The 15980-nt window shown below is 38.5% G+C and overlaps 1 protein-coding gene across 2 annotated transcripts in view; it reads left to right on the top strand.

Annotated features, from left to right (window-relative positions):
• Nucleotides 1–15980, top strand: part of LOC117960731 (myelin and lymphocyte protein-like) — a 22125-nt gene extending 6145 nt beyond the window's left edge. Inside the window, exons 2-6 of one of the 2 annotated variants that reach the window (XM_034898860.1) lie at nt 1530–1536; nt 7074–7170; nt 13248–13415; nt 13584–13706; nt 15390–15980. In XM_034898860.1, the coding sequence (XP_034754751.1) occupies nt 7084–7170; nt 13248–13415; nt 13584–13706; nt 15390–15464 (453 nt within the window). In that variant the 5' untranslated portion in view covers nt 1530–1536; nt 7074–7083 and the 3' untranslated portion in view covers nt 15465–15980. Of the gene's footprint in view, nt 1–1529; nt 1537–6914; nt 7171–13247; nt 13416–13583; nt 13707–15389 lie in introns of those variants that run through there. The other variant, XM_034898858.1, reaches the window with a different exon arrangement.

Genomic DNA, 15980 nt, shown 5'->3' with positions numbered 1-15980 from the left:
AGGTATATGGCACAAATCATCACAAATCAGCTTTACATAAAACACTAAAATACAAGTAAAAATGAATACATAATTAAAAATAATTAATACAAAATTGAAAACAGATTACATGAATGCAATTTAGATTGCAGTACAATGACTTAAAAAAGGCAATGTCAACTAGGAAGGTCTTCAGCCTTGATTTAAAAGAGCTGAGCGTAGGTGCTGATCTATAGTTTGTTCCAGATATGTGGAGCACAGAAACTGAATGCTGCTCCTCCTTTTTGGTTCTAATTCTGGGGATGGCAATCAAACCTGTCCCAGGTGATCTGAGAGGTCTGGGTGGGTCATAGTTTATATGCATATCCAAAAAGTATTTTGGCCTAAACTGTTCAGGGATTTATTTAACAGCAGAAGTATATTTTAAATCTATTCTTTGAGGCACAGGAAGCCAATGTAAAGACTTCAGAACTGGAGTGATGTGATCCACTTTCTTAGTGTAAGTGAGCTAAGTGGAGGACCTACATTCCTACATAGATGTGGAAAATTTATGAATTATTAAATGCCACTTTAATGTCTAAAGAATGTTCAGGAATATCTGTAGCCTGCGCTGTTAAGTCCTAATAAAGGTATATCAAAGAATCTTAGCTGGCTTAGCCATGCAGGTGAGGACAGTAAAACTTGAAAGGTGATCCATCTGCAAATCTGAAAGTTTACCATTATTGTGTTTAGTGGAATGTGGCCTCAGACAGAAAACCTCATGTGACTGGAAACATCTCTTTGTGCCCCAGGAGGATTATTGTGTCTGAGGATGAGGAGGGGGAAGAAGAGGAGATCAAGAGCAGGTCAACCAGGAAGGTGGGCGTTTCCAGGGAAAGATTATACACAACTGGAGGCGAAAGATGATCCAAGAAGCTATGGGCTATTTCTTTTAAATCCCCAAAAATATGACACATTACATATAATGAACAAATAAAACTATATAGTATATCCATAGAAAGGATGTTAAACAACATACAAAGAAGAAAGTCAACATTTTGAAATTATAGCTTTAACATATATACCAAACAATAATTTCTCCATTGTTATAAAGTTATAGAGATGGAGATACATCAGCATACTGTATGTCAGCAGAGAAAACAAGGAATTTGTGCACAACCTTCCCAGCTGGAGGTTTAAAAACATATTTTTTCTGAATCCATCCGTCAGTCCTCAGGCATTGGCTCCATAAATGTCCCTTCTGATTGCTGGTGGATTAATTCCCATCTGAACTTCTTCTCCAAACAATGTTTGAAAAGTGTTTTTATTCCTTGAAGTTAGCGGCAAGAATCTTGCTGTGAACAAGCTGTGAACATACAACATTGTCATTAACACTTACACATGAGACACTTTAAGCCCATAAAGTTGATATGGTGAACGGTGGTGGTTACAGATTTACACATCCAGCAGGCACCGAGCAACAACTTTTATTTGGAGCCTTGTTAGTGTCAGATTACAAAGTCAATTCAACCCAATTACATCAACAGTACATTTCTAATTTTCAAGATCAGCATTCAGGTGAAGATTATGTTTTAGACATGTAGGATCATGTTTAATATAGTGTTTGTCAGAAGAAGAATGTGGTTTTATCTTTGACAATGAAAAACACAATGCATTCTTTGTCATTGTTTGTACGTTGTGTGTTGCAGTGTGTAACTGCACTTGACACTGACAAACAGCCATTGTATTTTGAAAGCACTGGAAGGGCGTTTGTATGTGTTTGCGTGTGTGCGTGTGCGTGTGAGTGTGTGTGTGTGTGAGAGAGAGAGAGAGAGAGAGAGAGAAAGTGTGTTGAGCGTTATGGCTGTAACCATATCCATAGAGGAAGAGGTCTGCACAGCATGTCTCTCTTAAGACTGGCCCAACACACTACACATTTATCAGGAGCTGATATTGGGGATCCAAATACTGATATACAGAGAGAGCTACAGTCAGTGGTGGACTGGATCAGGAATAACAGAGTGATTCTCAGTGTGTATAAAACTACCAGTTTAGTGGTTGGAACTCATTTTCCTTCATGTTCCAAACTAAAACTTGAACTCAGTGTAGAGCTAACCTCTGTGAAGCAAAGAGAAGAGGCTAAACGTTTGGGTGTGATGATTGACAATAGACTGGGTTGGGAAAACTAAAATGGGCAACACCTTGTGAGTTATTAAAATGTGTGCAAAAATCCTCACACCACAGATAGTTGGACAAGTTCTTCAGGCTTTGATTATTTCACATCTGGATTACTGCTCTGTGGTTTGGTCCAGTACTTCAGCAATGACTATTAAAAAACTAGTTAAAAATAGATTTGTGTATTCACAAATGTTTTTTTAACCAAATTTTACATAAAACAAAAACCTTTTACTTTATATACAAAACTATCCTTCAGGTCTGATACACATCATTATTCAACAAGTCATACAGGAGGAGGTAGGTTTAATTTACCTAAAGTGAAAACCAAATCAAGTCAACGTTCAGTTAGGTACAGAGCAATGTGTGAATGGAACTCTCTCCCAAAGACTATCAAACAAAACACCCACGTGGTTGTTTCCTGAGTGATGATGGGCTGTGTCAGCTGCCAGGCCCTGTGTGTTTGCATGTGTGTGTGAGAGATGAGTGTTTGTCTGGTGGTAAAGACAGATGAGATCGTTTTACGTTCCATCATATGAGAAGATACACTAAACCATTAAAGTGCTCATATTATTCTTTTAGGCTTTTCCCTTTCCTTTATTGTGTTATATATATTTTTGTTCACGTCATGTTAAGTGAAAAGCCCAAAGCCCCCCCCCAAGGAACTTACCATCTCCCTCAGAAAACCCTGTTCACAAACTGCTCCAAACAGCTCTAATGTAGACTAGTCTTTACTTCCGTGACAGACGTGCATCACTTTGTAACACGTCATAATGCTTGCCTAGCTGCTAGCGTGGCACACCCTCATCCTCTGCAACGGACAACCTAACAGTCCTTACCGCACATGTGCGACCCCCAAAAAAGATCACTCTGTAGCTACAACAGAGAGCTCAACACACAGGGTGAAAAGAGGAGCAAAAATATGATGTTTTCTGAAATCAAACCACATAACCCTATTCTGGTACAACCTCTAAATACAATAATGAATCTGAAAATGAGCATAATATGAGCACTTTAAACTTCCCATGGATAAACATACAAGCTCTTTGAAATCGTAGAATGTGAACTGAAAATCAACTTCTTCCTTTAGGTTGTTTGGAAAGACGTAGATTGGATGATTGGCTTGTCACGGGGAGTGAATCTGTAAATGACTTAGAAATTCTACATAAAGCGTTTGTAAAACATTAACATTATACAATTTGAAGAAGTTGAAATTTCTTAAAAGAACAGCAAATGACATGCGAGGATTTGAACAAGTTGTTAGAAATGCATAATTTAATAAAGAGGTAAAGAAAATGGACTCGCCCCCACTATATCGCAGTGCAATTGTGTGCAATTTAAATTAATCCTATCAGTATTTTTATATCAATGGATCAAATGGCTGTGTGTAATGAAAAGGGTTGCTCAAAATGTCAAACCCACAGATATTTATTCAAAGACTGCAGTATTTTAACTTCTTTCAGTTCATTGTTTTCATTCTACAGCACCTTAACCGTATTCCCACCATTCTCATCTGCTTTTTCAGTCGCGGCCGGCAACAGTTTTTAGCGATAAATCTCAGACAAACCCACTGTACACTACCTTACCACTGCTAAGGTGCAGACAGACAAAGTTAGCAACTACATCTGGGGAACAGAGTGGAGCGTGTAGCAGCTAAACAGCCAAATATTTCCAGGAGTAGTTGGAGACAAGGCAGAGCTATGAGGACAATGTACTGGACATATATTCATTAGCTAGACACAAACACACTGCAAAGCTGCTCTTTGCAAACATGTTTGCCATAATAACTTTATTACCTAGATTTGGGGGCAGTTGGGGCCAGCATATTCTCAGCTTATGAAGTTCTTATAGCAGCTTTGATGGCATTTTATTGCACATTTATACATTTAGAAAAATAGATTGATTAATAGGTAGTAGTTTTGTTTATTGAAGTTGAGCATTAGGCCAAATAAGTTTTGTGTAATGATGTTAGAGTGTATGTAGGAACATGCTGTTGTTCGTTACAAATGACAATTCCTGGGCATTTGTTTCCTTTAGAACTTGTAAAACAAGTATTTGATTGTAAAGATAACCTCATCTTTGACATGCGTCAAAAGATCATACCACATTCAAAAAGCTTTTGATAGGGGTGTGGTCATTGAACTTGTGACAGAGATGACTGCTAGGTTTCCTTCCAAATAAAATAGAACAGTTCACTCCCAAACAAACTTATTTCCCTTCCAAAAAACCTCTATTTCTCTTCTTCATGGAATCTAGCTATTTCGGTCATGTTTTCATGACCATAGGTGAGGATAGGAATGAAAATTGACCGGTAGATCAAAAGCTTTGTCTTCTGGAGCTCTCACTCCAATTAGACTTCATGGTGCCAATGAGCTTTAGATGTGTAGCAACAGAGGATGGAGACGGAGGGTGTCCAAACACACAAAACTGATTTTAGCAGAGGCTAGATGAACAGGTTGACTTAGGGTGTGTTAACATCTGCAGAACAAAGCAACATCTCCCATTTGGACAAGCTGAAATCTACTCCTACAGAATGACTCACTGCACAGTACTGGAATGCTTTGTACCTTTAAAAAGGCTAATTCGCTCAGTGCGTCATTTAGAAACTGTCCCTTGTCATTCATCAAGGCTGTTTTATCCTGCAGGTACATGGTGAACTAGGGAATGACAGCACTTTTAGATGTTAAACATCATATTGAAGTGATCGAGACACCCTCTGTAAATGTATCAATCTGAAAAGCCAAGATCAGATTAAAGTTTGAACCACGTCTGTAGAGAAAAGTATAAAGAAGCTGAAAATTATTTGAGCAGAAGATTTGAAGGATTTGAAGTTTGCTCTCATTGACTTTAACATTAAAATTAAATGTTTAAAAGCTTAATATTTGAAAAAGTATACATAGCAGAATAGTCATCTGCTGAAGGTAAGGAGTATGCAGAAGTTAAGGAGAGACAAAAAACGTATGGAATAATACTAAAGAACCAAATAACAGTTGGAATGTTTTTTTTTAATCTTTAATTTGTGACTCACAGAGGTGTCAAGTAACAACGTACAAATACTTAATTATATTACTTAAGTAGACATTTTAGGTATCTATACTTCACTGGAGTAATTATTTTACAGCAGACTTTTGACTTCTACTCCTTACATTTTCACACAATTATCCGTAATGTCTACTCTTTACATTATAAAAAATAGCCTTGTTACTCCTATTTCAGTTCGGCTTGTTTTCGTTCCAGCTTGTTTTGTTCAAAAAGACCAGAAAACTATCCAGATAAATTGCGCCATCCTGATTGAGTGAATTTGGTTGGAACACATACCATTCCGACACCCTGTGGGTTTGTATGCAATCCATCACACCTGCACATGACACCAATTACGTCCCACTCCAACAAGGAAACAGCAGACGTTGGTAGCCTAGTCATAGATGTCCGTGGCAGGGACTCAAGAGAACTCGAGCAAAAAGCACCAGCAAGGACTTTGGTAGACAAGAAGACCAGCCAACTCTTCTACATCCCTGGCTGCACCTTTAACATCTTTGGTGACTCACATACCACAGCTTGAACAAAAAAACATTTTTGAAAGCTCTAAAGCAGAATGCCTGGGGTCAACACATAGAAATCCGACATTTCAAATGAAACACAATGGTTTTCATGTTTCTTTCTGATGAGCGTTTAGATACGGAGCTACAAATCCACATGTGCGTACGTATGTGTTGTTAATTATTTTATAACAATGCAGCAGACTAATTTATATTGTATTTGGCCAGCGATTAAAAAAGATTTGAGTCATCCCACACAAAGGTTTTTGTATATTAAGCGGACATTAAATCCCTTCTCCTAGAAACCATCACGCTGTGTTTGGCAGTTTGACTGGATGAACCACTCAGAGACAAAAGCACAATCACACTCTCACCACTTCTGCTGACTCAATTGACATCATCTTTGGCAAATTCTAAACAAAGCTTGTTAAACACTTTTAAAAATACACGTAATCATTTTTCTATCAAGACTAGGATGACATTATGTCACGTCTCTTGTTCTATCGTGTTTTGTCCATGTCTTTGCCATGTCTTGCTGTTCTATGTGAGCCTGTTTTAAATTCTACTGAAACGGGCTGTTAAATAAAATGGATCATTAGTAATTTTGGAGAAATGAAGGCAGTGACTGTGTGTATTGTGGGACCAGTAGAAACTTTCTGCAGTCTCCGCTGCATGGATAATTTCTTTTCTGGTGTCAGGTGGAAAACAACAGTGTAACAGGTGATAAAAAAATATAAAACAGCCACTTCCAGCCTCTCCCAGTCTCTCCCAGCCTCTCCCTTTGCTCTTTGCTTGCTCCATTGTTACACTCCAAAACCACTTCGTCTACATGTCTGTCCCTGTTTGTCTATTGCCAAACCAGACTATCTTTCCCTCACTCTCTCCATCCCTCTTTCTCTCTCTCTTCATCCATTTAACATATCTTCAAAATAGTAGGAATGCAGTTCAGTGGGTTCGCATACAAATCCATGCAAACTCCAAAATGTACATAAACTCAGGCTCCCATTCAGCTGAAAAGGAATTACACGGTTGGCCATATAGTCGGATGCTAAATGTCATATAAGATTTTTTTTAAAGAATTCAAATCCAGGTTACATTTTAGTTTATGTGTGCATGTAAACAGTTGGTTGCCATTTACAAAGACCCGACACAAACACGTTAAACATGAGGGCACACACAATCCTAAATGCAAGAACCAAAGACATCCTCCCACTGCACAAACAAAGCCCAAAACACCTGTCAAACTGGTAGTTTCGCCCTGTAGAATGGATGAGTAGGTGAGAAGACTTAGAGGGAGGTGTGGGAGGGGGAAGGGGGAAGGGGGGAGAAAGACAGCCTTTAAAAAGCAGATTGAAACAGGTGACACATCTCATTCTAGAGGAAATCACACAGTGTTTGGAGGGTTTGGATCATGGCTTCCACCATGTCGAATGATTTTTTGCCCACAGGTGGCAGGATCTTTACTTCCATTCCTGACCTGTTTTTCATCCCTGAATTTGTAAGTTTATCATTTCGTCATGACATTTTGTTATTATTTTGGGCTTCCTCTTTCCCCTTGGGTTTCTCCTCTTTCCTGTTTGAAATATTGTCCCTTTTGGTCTCCCAGTCTTTGCTCCTTACCCAAGTGGGTTGGTAAACTAATTCCATTTATTTGCCTATTTTACTCGGGATCTTGTTTCTTTGACTCTCTGTTGTCCCTCTTTTCGTCCAGGTGTCCGTCACCTTCCCCTATCTTTATGTTGTCATTTTAACTTTGGTAGATTTTTGAGGACTCAGATCTCTGCAGGGTAAATCCAAACAGCTAGTATGTCCAATCTGAGTATTCTCTCGCACGACTAAAACAACCTTTGAACTTACAAGTTCCACCAAAACATATTCCTTCCTGAGACTATTTTGCAACGGCACCGTGGCTCTGTCCGGCGCCTGGCCAAGACGAATGTGATTGGTTCAAAGAATTGCCAACAAACTAGAGCATGTTTTTCTCCCATCCCAGAATGCTGTGCGGACCAGCCGGACAAGGTTTATACTGACAGTTCTTCCAATACGGCAATTTTTTTTAAAAATACAGGTTGCAATAGCAACAGAAAAAAAACAACTTTAACCGGTTTTGGCAACGAAAAGCACAAGTGGAAAGTTACACTACTTTGGCCTGTGTTGTTTTTTTGACTTGTAGGTTGAAAGTGTTCTGTGATGCAATGGCTTTATTTTAGTAAAAAATATTGAAATCATTCTCACCGCATGTTTGGGTCTTGAGCTGCAAAAAAAGATTTAAAAATCAGCCCAAAACATTTAACACTGCAGGTCACAACAAAGCCATTTCCAAACTCTCTGCAAGGAGAAAGTATTTAGAACCTCCATTTCTAGAAGGATCTTCTTTTTCTTTTTCTTTTTTTTTCTTTTTTTTTTACACATTCTGAACACTGTTTAAAATTTAGCTCACAGCTGTTTGCAGTAAGGTTACCTAATACTTGCAATGTATTGCGATGAAGTATTTAAATGTTAAAGTTTGAATCCTTTAGAAATGGTATTCAAAACCTGTTTTTATAAATTAAAAGGTAATTGGAAAGGTAATTCTCTTAACACAGGTTCAGTTTGTCATTACTAACTGTAAAAACACTAAACCTAAACTTGTTTTTGTTTTTATTCCTAATTGGACAGTAATCAAAGGCACAAGAGGGTAAACCTTGGCTGATCCAGATCTGGTTCTCCAATCACACTCTAATTATGTTGGTTAATTAGAATTTTCTAAATTTGTGGATTTAGGGCGCATTCTTCTTTTGGGGAAAACTGTCAGCTCAAAGTTACCTGGAAATTGTTAAAAAAACGAAAAAGATTGCCCTACTTGAGGTCAATTTAGAGTCAATAGGTTGAAAGCTCCTGTTTCATTGAATTATTTAGAAAATATAATAGCTCACCCCCATTTCTGTACAGAGAACTAAAGATAAAATCTGTGTGATCCAGGTGGAAAAACAGCTTTAGTTGCAGAGGAAGGTGTAAATCTAAACCAACCGTCAATTCACATGGTTTGCTTGCTGGCTTGGATCTTTTTTTTCCTGGCTGTGGGCCAAAGGACCTTTCCATGAAGTAACCTTCTGTTCAGGTATAGAAATGTACTGGTATTGTTTGTTATGCTGCTGAGAGTTCGGACTGTACATTTAAATCATCATAGATATAAAAGGGCAGGGTTTGCTTTTGTCGTAAGTCGTCTTACCGTAATTAACCTCTTTTGGCTTTTTAAATGTCGCTATACTTGTCTTCACTTGTTCTATGATCATTTTCTTTGGTCCACAATATAAAAGGGCAGGGAAGGTTACTGTCAGATGACTTGCTCGGCAGCTTTATGGCAATTGGCCATTGTCGTTTTTACTGGAATGAAACTGAATGATGGTGAAATTTCAAACAAAGGTAGTTCAGAAGGCAGAAGGAGAAACCAGAACAATATTTAAACAAAGAACACTTAATCACACAATTTCACAACACATTTTCCTCTTTCACATCTGTGTGAAATTGTGTGTGCAACATGAATGAAATGAACAAGATTACAAACAATGCCCTAACACATACAGCATACAGTGCTGTTTGAGCTGGCAATTGTTTCAAACAAACATTTAAAACTGAGCTTAGGTCATACGGGAGACTGTAGGTTGGAGTCCATTGATTTAAAGGAACACTCAACTAAAATGCTCATTCCTTGTAGCCGTGAAGGGGGCTCTAAAATCTACACTAGCTCCTGGGGGGTGGACGACAGCTACAGTCAACTGGGATTCACAACAGTTCCAAGACCTTCCAAGGGAATAAGACAAAGAAATGATTCCAAATGTATCAAAATGCACATGAAAACCAACCACAAGAGCAGCAGCATAATTCACTCATATATCACCACATATACATTTTCCCAAATGCTCAGTTTCTTCAGATAGCTTAACCAAAAGTAGCATTTATTTGTTAAGAAAGGATGTTTTGAACACCTGGATCAACAGGGAGGAAGATCATGTCATCTGGCATGGTCTCACAGAATTCCGTTAAAATGATCACAAACTGTTGCCAGCACATTGCGTGGTGGTGGCACGGAATGTGTGAAAATTCCACGTGGCCACCACAGACAACAATGCCAAAGTAAAGCCAGTGAGAAGATGAAGTAGCAATAAGAGCGACAGCGGTAGTAAGTAGAATGAAAGCCCAAAAATCTGCATTGGGAAGCCGGCTGGTGTGGTGGATGGGTCAAACAACACAGGACTTTCACCCAGGAAACCGGAGACCGTGTCCCGTGTGTCACGAATACTGAACCCAACCGTCCCGTTCTTCTTTTCTTTTAGTTTAGGAAAAGAACAATCTTTTTCTAATCTAACCCGTTCTCCTTTTCCTAAATGCAGCTCGTTGTTGTTCCGCCCACCAATGACCTTTTTGGCGATTCCGTGAAACTGCCACAGATTTTGAGTTAACGGGCCGTGTTCATTTCACCGAATTCGGTTCATGTTTCAATTCAAATTCTGCGTACAGCAGTTTGTGACAGCCCTGCAAGACACGACAAAGCTATGTCCAGAATCTCAGAGAGGAGAAATGTGTTTAGGATTTTATTTTATTTTATTTTTTTCAAATTTTACATATACTGAATGTTTAAAATTCAGCTCACAGCAGTTTGTAATAGCATTCTAAGGTTACACAATCCTTTAAATTGCAATAACACATTTAAATGTTGAGGTTTGAATCATTTTACAATGGCGTTCATCACCTTTTCACAATACATGCCAGTTTGGTAACTTAACTATCTTAACACAGGTGCAGTTTGTCGTTGCAAACCATAAAAATACTAAACCTAAAATGTTTTTCTCTTTATTCCTAACTGGACAGTAATGAAGGGCAAGATACATGATTATTTGTCAAGGAGGGATTGTTTTGAACACATGAATCAACAGTGAGGAACTGAGTCATGTTGCAAAATTTTCTTGACGTACATTTTGACACAAACATTTCAGAGCCATCTGGTGGACTTCAAAGATAGATTTTTATGGAAATTTAACGGGCTGTTGGCCAATTACCTTTTCCCTGGAATAGAAATACATGTTCCTCTGGTATGCGTAAAGATAAAACTGATATGGAAGCAGAGATAAGGCTTACACAATATTTGCAGTTACCGCTACTACGGCTTAAAGTTGTGTAAAGTAACTGTGTTTTTACAGTAGTGAATTGTGTTTGCTTATCTGTGTATCCCACTTTCTCAACATGCTGTGCTCGAGAACCTTCGAGTATAAACTATCAACAAAGTGAGCGTCATACAAATGAGGGGTCGTGTTAAATAATACTAGAAACCCTGACAAGCCGATTTGAGCTGGTGTGCCACTTAACGTGATATCAAGAACTTGTCTTTTACAGGAATCCCGTCTTTGTCTGTTCCTGATCCTTTAAGCTTCAAAGGATACTTAGCAACGGATTTGATAGTTAGTTTTTTTAAGTTAAGATACTCATTTACTAATTCACAAGAATGTTACATAACATCAGGGTGTTTTCTGATAAAACCTTTCAAACTCTAGATAAACCAGAACAGACAGTGTATAATTTACTGAGTTGAAAGCATTTATTTTTTAATAAGTAACATCATGAAAAGTGTCATTTGTTTGTTTCATAGCAACATCAGTCAACTGTAACATTACTTTGACCATAGGTTCTCTACCAGGGTGGCGTGTGGACAACCCTTGTTTAAACCCACATAAGTCCATTTAAATCAAGCACTGTAAGCATCATATACTGTAGCCTAGTTTCAGTGAAGTAAAAAACATAAATAAAATATCTTTGTACCTTCAAGTTAACTTTTGAGGGAAAAATCTGAGTTTGTATGGATGAATGAATTTCTTTTGGTAGAGTATTTGTAGTATTTGAACCACCTGCAGGTGAATTGTGTATTTTAGGGCGTGGCACATTCTTGTGGTCAGGTTGAATTTTGGTTGCCTAGTTGAAAAAACAACAACATTGCGGCCAGATTACTCAGTGTGGTTAGACAGCTAAGGGAAATCTGGCTTTTCTGCTTTTATGAGACAATTTACAATTTTTACTCAACAGCTAGACTTTAAAAGTGCTGTTGAATTTCCAAATTATTGGTGGACTTGCAGCTGGCTAAATGGCAAGATTTTAAATAATGTAACAAAAACTACCTATACTGGTTTAACTTTAGCAAAGTAGACTGAATGACACACACCACAAATATGTATGTCTTCCACAAATCCAGGCGAAAATCTTGAAATATAAACCTGATTTTCCCTGTCAAAATTGCACCTCAAAATCACTGTGTAGCAGGACATGTACTATGGGAAAAAGTTGTTTTAAAAATATATACTGTAGGCTAGTTTTACAGAAAGCTGGGAGGGCAGTTGTGTTCTCTACATGTGTTAATTCTCCAACCGAGAGGCTGTGGGGTTTGTTCTTTGCTGCCATTATGGGAAAAATCCTCTCTAGAAAAGCAAATGTGTTGTGGATGTGAATGTGCCCCAGCAAGTGTTTGCGCCAGCTCTGCTCCTGCACACCTGATACTTATGTCGTACTGCTGATTGATTGAGCTGCAGAGACACCTGTTTGTAGCCCTTAACTGCCCAACTGGAGCATAACAAAGCTTGGACACAATAGGCTTTCTCCACAGCAGACACCTGTCAACATGTACAATAGATATTGGTGTAAATAGTTTTTCTGTGCACAATGACTTTAACAAATTCCTCTCATCATGGAACAAATGGTGGAGGTTTGTACTTCATAATCTAAATACCAAACACTCTTTTAGGCACAATGTTTGTCAAAGGAGGAACGAGAAAGACTGTGAAACTACGTCTAAGAGTGACGTTTGAGGGTGTGTGTTTTGAAGGCTCGATCCTTATTTTAAAGGGACACCTCCGATTTTACACATGAAGCACATTAAATTGCATTTTTCATTCTGTTGTTACAGTTACAAACAGGGCCGAAATGCACAAACTTGCCCAGGAGCGATACACGCACAAATGGAGAGATGTCAGAGTGAGGACGCTACCCATAACATATTTAGTGTTAGTTAGTGGTTTGATGCCTTACTCATGGGCATCTAGGCAGTGCAGAGGAGGTGAGCTAGCACCTCTCCAGCTACCAGTCCACACTCATTTTTTGGTCGGTACTGGGACTTGAACTTAGAGACCGGGGAACATAGTCGAGCATTTAGCAGCTAAAGAGTTGAATTTTTCCCTCAGGAGTTGGAAGAGACCAAACACGTAACTACAAGAGAGAGAATAATTTACTTACATTCAGCACAAACATTACTCCAAACTGAGGATGTGTACATAAGCAACTGTTTGCTAACAAGATCACATATCAACAAGATGTATTTCTAAGAGTGTGGTTACAACTTTCCGCTGCCCCCAAGTGGCAAAAAATCTGTTTTTGGTGCTTTAAAGGTGCAACACTGTTATTCAGAGTCTGCCACTGTCATACAATTGCAGAAGTCTAAAATGCACTGTACACTAGCTGAGAAAAACAAAATTTTTAAATCCATCTTTTTCTCTCTCTCTTTCCCCGTCTGTTCCTTTTCCCCATCACCCCTCTCTCCGCCCCCCCCTGCAGGTGTTCGGGGGTTTGGTGTGGATGCTGTTGGCATCGGCTGACCTCATCATTTTTCCCAACCCTCTGAGCTGGGTGATGTTCGTGTCTCTCTTCTGCTTCATAATGACGACAGCCTGGTTCTTCATCTTCCTCTGCGGAGCCAATCAGAGCAGCATCTGCCCCCCCCTGGTTAGACACGCCCACTACCTGCTAATTGATTTAATTTATATACAGTAGCTACTGTAAACTTGTTCACCATATAGTGTCGTCCAATCATATTTTAACGGCTATTCCTCCGGCTGCCTTCTTTCACCACCAATCTTTCTCCCTCCCTTCCTTCTTACTGTGTCTTTTTAGGATGTGGGTTATCATTTTGTAGCAGTGGTTTTCTACCTCAGTGCGTCAGTGATTCTGTCTTACATCACCCTTTTGAGAGGAGGTGGTGATCTTAAAATATACCGGCTGGACATTGCTGCAGTGGTATGTCAAACACACACACACACACACACACACACTCACACACACACACACACACACACACACACACACACACACACACACACACCCTAGCTAATACCATTATATACTACAATATTCACATATACTGTAACTGAATTAACATTCTGGGGAAACTAACATGTAAACATAATTTCTATGATTTTTCCAGTCTGTTTACAGTCCATGATATTTTCTGTCCAGAGTAATTTCATAGCTCCCCTTCAGTAGATTTAATGTTGGATTGTCAGTATTGTATACAGTGAGTGTATATGACACTGACAATCCAACCTTATTGTAAACAAAAAAAACAAAAACAGTGTAAATTAATCACTATTTTTGTATCAGCTCATTTCAGCTTTTCTTCAGCTATGTTTTTATTGCATACATATTTCCACACATTTCAACCTGACAAATTTGGCATCTTTGTAAATGTTTTTTTCAAGAACAGTGGGCACCACTGAAGCCACATGTGCAAAATTGACTTCAGTCGGCACAGCAGCAGTTCATGGGGACCAAACTAGTTCGTTGTTCATTTCACAAACTCCAAATAAGAATGAAACAATTATGCACTGTACCGTTTGAGAGAAACAGGTAAAAGAGCAAAGATACCAATATGTCCAGGTAGGATGTCTGGGGTTATGAAAAAAAGTGAGAACACTTCCTCTACTTTAGTAAATGTGGGGACTTCCTGTTTTTCAGAAAGTAATGAAAACACCACATTCATTAGTATTTAGAGATGAAGCAGACATGTGATGAAGAAAACCTGCTGCATGATGCTGAAGAGAGGCAGGAATGGTCACTATTCTTTGCCACTGTTATGCACCTTTAGTTTTTTTGCAGTAATTCCATAAATTATCAAATTAATTAATTAATCAAAATACTATTTTGAAGCAAACTGCTGATTTTCATTCGTTCTTGTTTACCTTACATACAAATTGGTATATTACATAAACTCTATCTTTTCTTTAAAGAAACTATTGGTGTGAAGTCACTTCAATTGTTCAAAATGTAAAGATGAAAAGTTAGTATTTTCTGTATTGGTGTTTGATGCTAGTGTTTATACTCTCAGAGTGTTCTGAGTGACAGTGTGTGCTATCTCAGTGACAAATAATTACAAACAATACACTGAGGCTTGGACCGCGTCAAGGACCAAAAACGTAGAGGATAGATGAGACCAAACACCTTCAAAAGTTAATTCAAAGACCTTAAAGTTTTAGCGATGCTCAGCCAAGTGTCTAGAGTCCCTCCTGGCGCTCCATGAATGCGTGCCGTAGAGAGTTCCATATACTGTACAGGAAGGAAAGGGTCCATGCACAGATAGACAGGTCAGGAGGTGTTTTCCAATGGGTTGCTGTAAGTCCAGCAAATACAACGCGTTTTTGAGTTTCAGGGAGCTGAAAGGCCGACAGATCATTCAGAATAAAGACTGTCGGTAATTGGCACAGTAACATCAAACAGGACAGCAATTTTCATTGCAAGATTGTTCCAGAACTGACCAATCTCATCTTGCTGCTCAAATGCAATTGTTTGCATCTCTATGTTGTCAATGTGTTGACATCTGTGGTCTTGTGACCAGGTTTGACAACACCACCATCTTTCTATTTGAAGGTGACAATCATCCCTTTGTTTCTGTTTCTGTGTTTCTGTGTTTGTGTGTGTTTTCAGGTGATGTCCTATGTGGCCACTCTTCTCTACTTCCTGCATGTCATTTTCTCTGCCATCCGATGGAAGAGGTCCTAATAAGTCAAAACACAAACCAAGAACAAGACGACCAAAATACGTAGAAACCAATAACCAGCTGACATGTCTTTTGACTAAATGTTCTTTTTATTTCTGTCAGCAAGAGTAACTTGCTTATTAAACTTGTTGCCAAAGTGAGTGAATAAGTGAAAACAAAAGTAAGGTATTGATAAATGTTACTTGTCGTTAGTGGCCTTACTGTACAGGTAAAAATCCCAGACCATGTAAACATGTATTACAGATGAATAATGAATGCTAGAAGTTTGCCTCCAGCTTGCAGTGAACATTTTTACAAATGAAAGGGACATTGAAGCATTTCACTGGAAACTGTACAAAACATGTAATAGCAGAGCTTAACATTAGTATCGCACAGTACTTTCAAATTGCTAATAAATCCTCAGAGGCATTTTAAATCTGACAATTATTTAAAAGGATTTGTTTCCTTGCATGTTTTCTATATGTTTACAATGAACAAAATATAATTGTATAACCTGGATAAACGACTCCCCTTGACAA

The sequence above is a fragment of the Etheostoma cragini genome, chromosome 17, assembly GCF_013103735.1.
Source record: "Etheostoma cragini isolate CJK2018 chromosome 17, CSU_Ecrag_1.0, whole genome shotgun sequence".
NCBI classification, from domain to species: domain Eukaryota; kingdom Metazoa; phylum Chordata; class Actinopteri; order Perciformes; family Percidae; genus Etheostoma; species Etheostoma cragini.
Note: the sequence above shows the minus strand (reverse complement) of the source record. Positions and strands in the feature narration are given on the sequence as shown.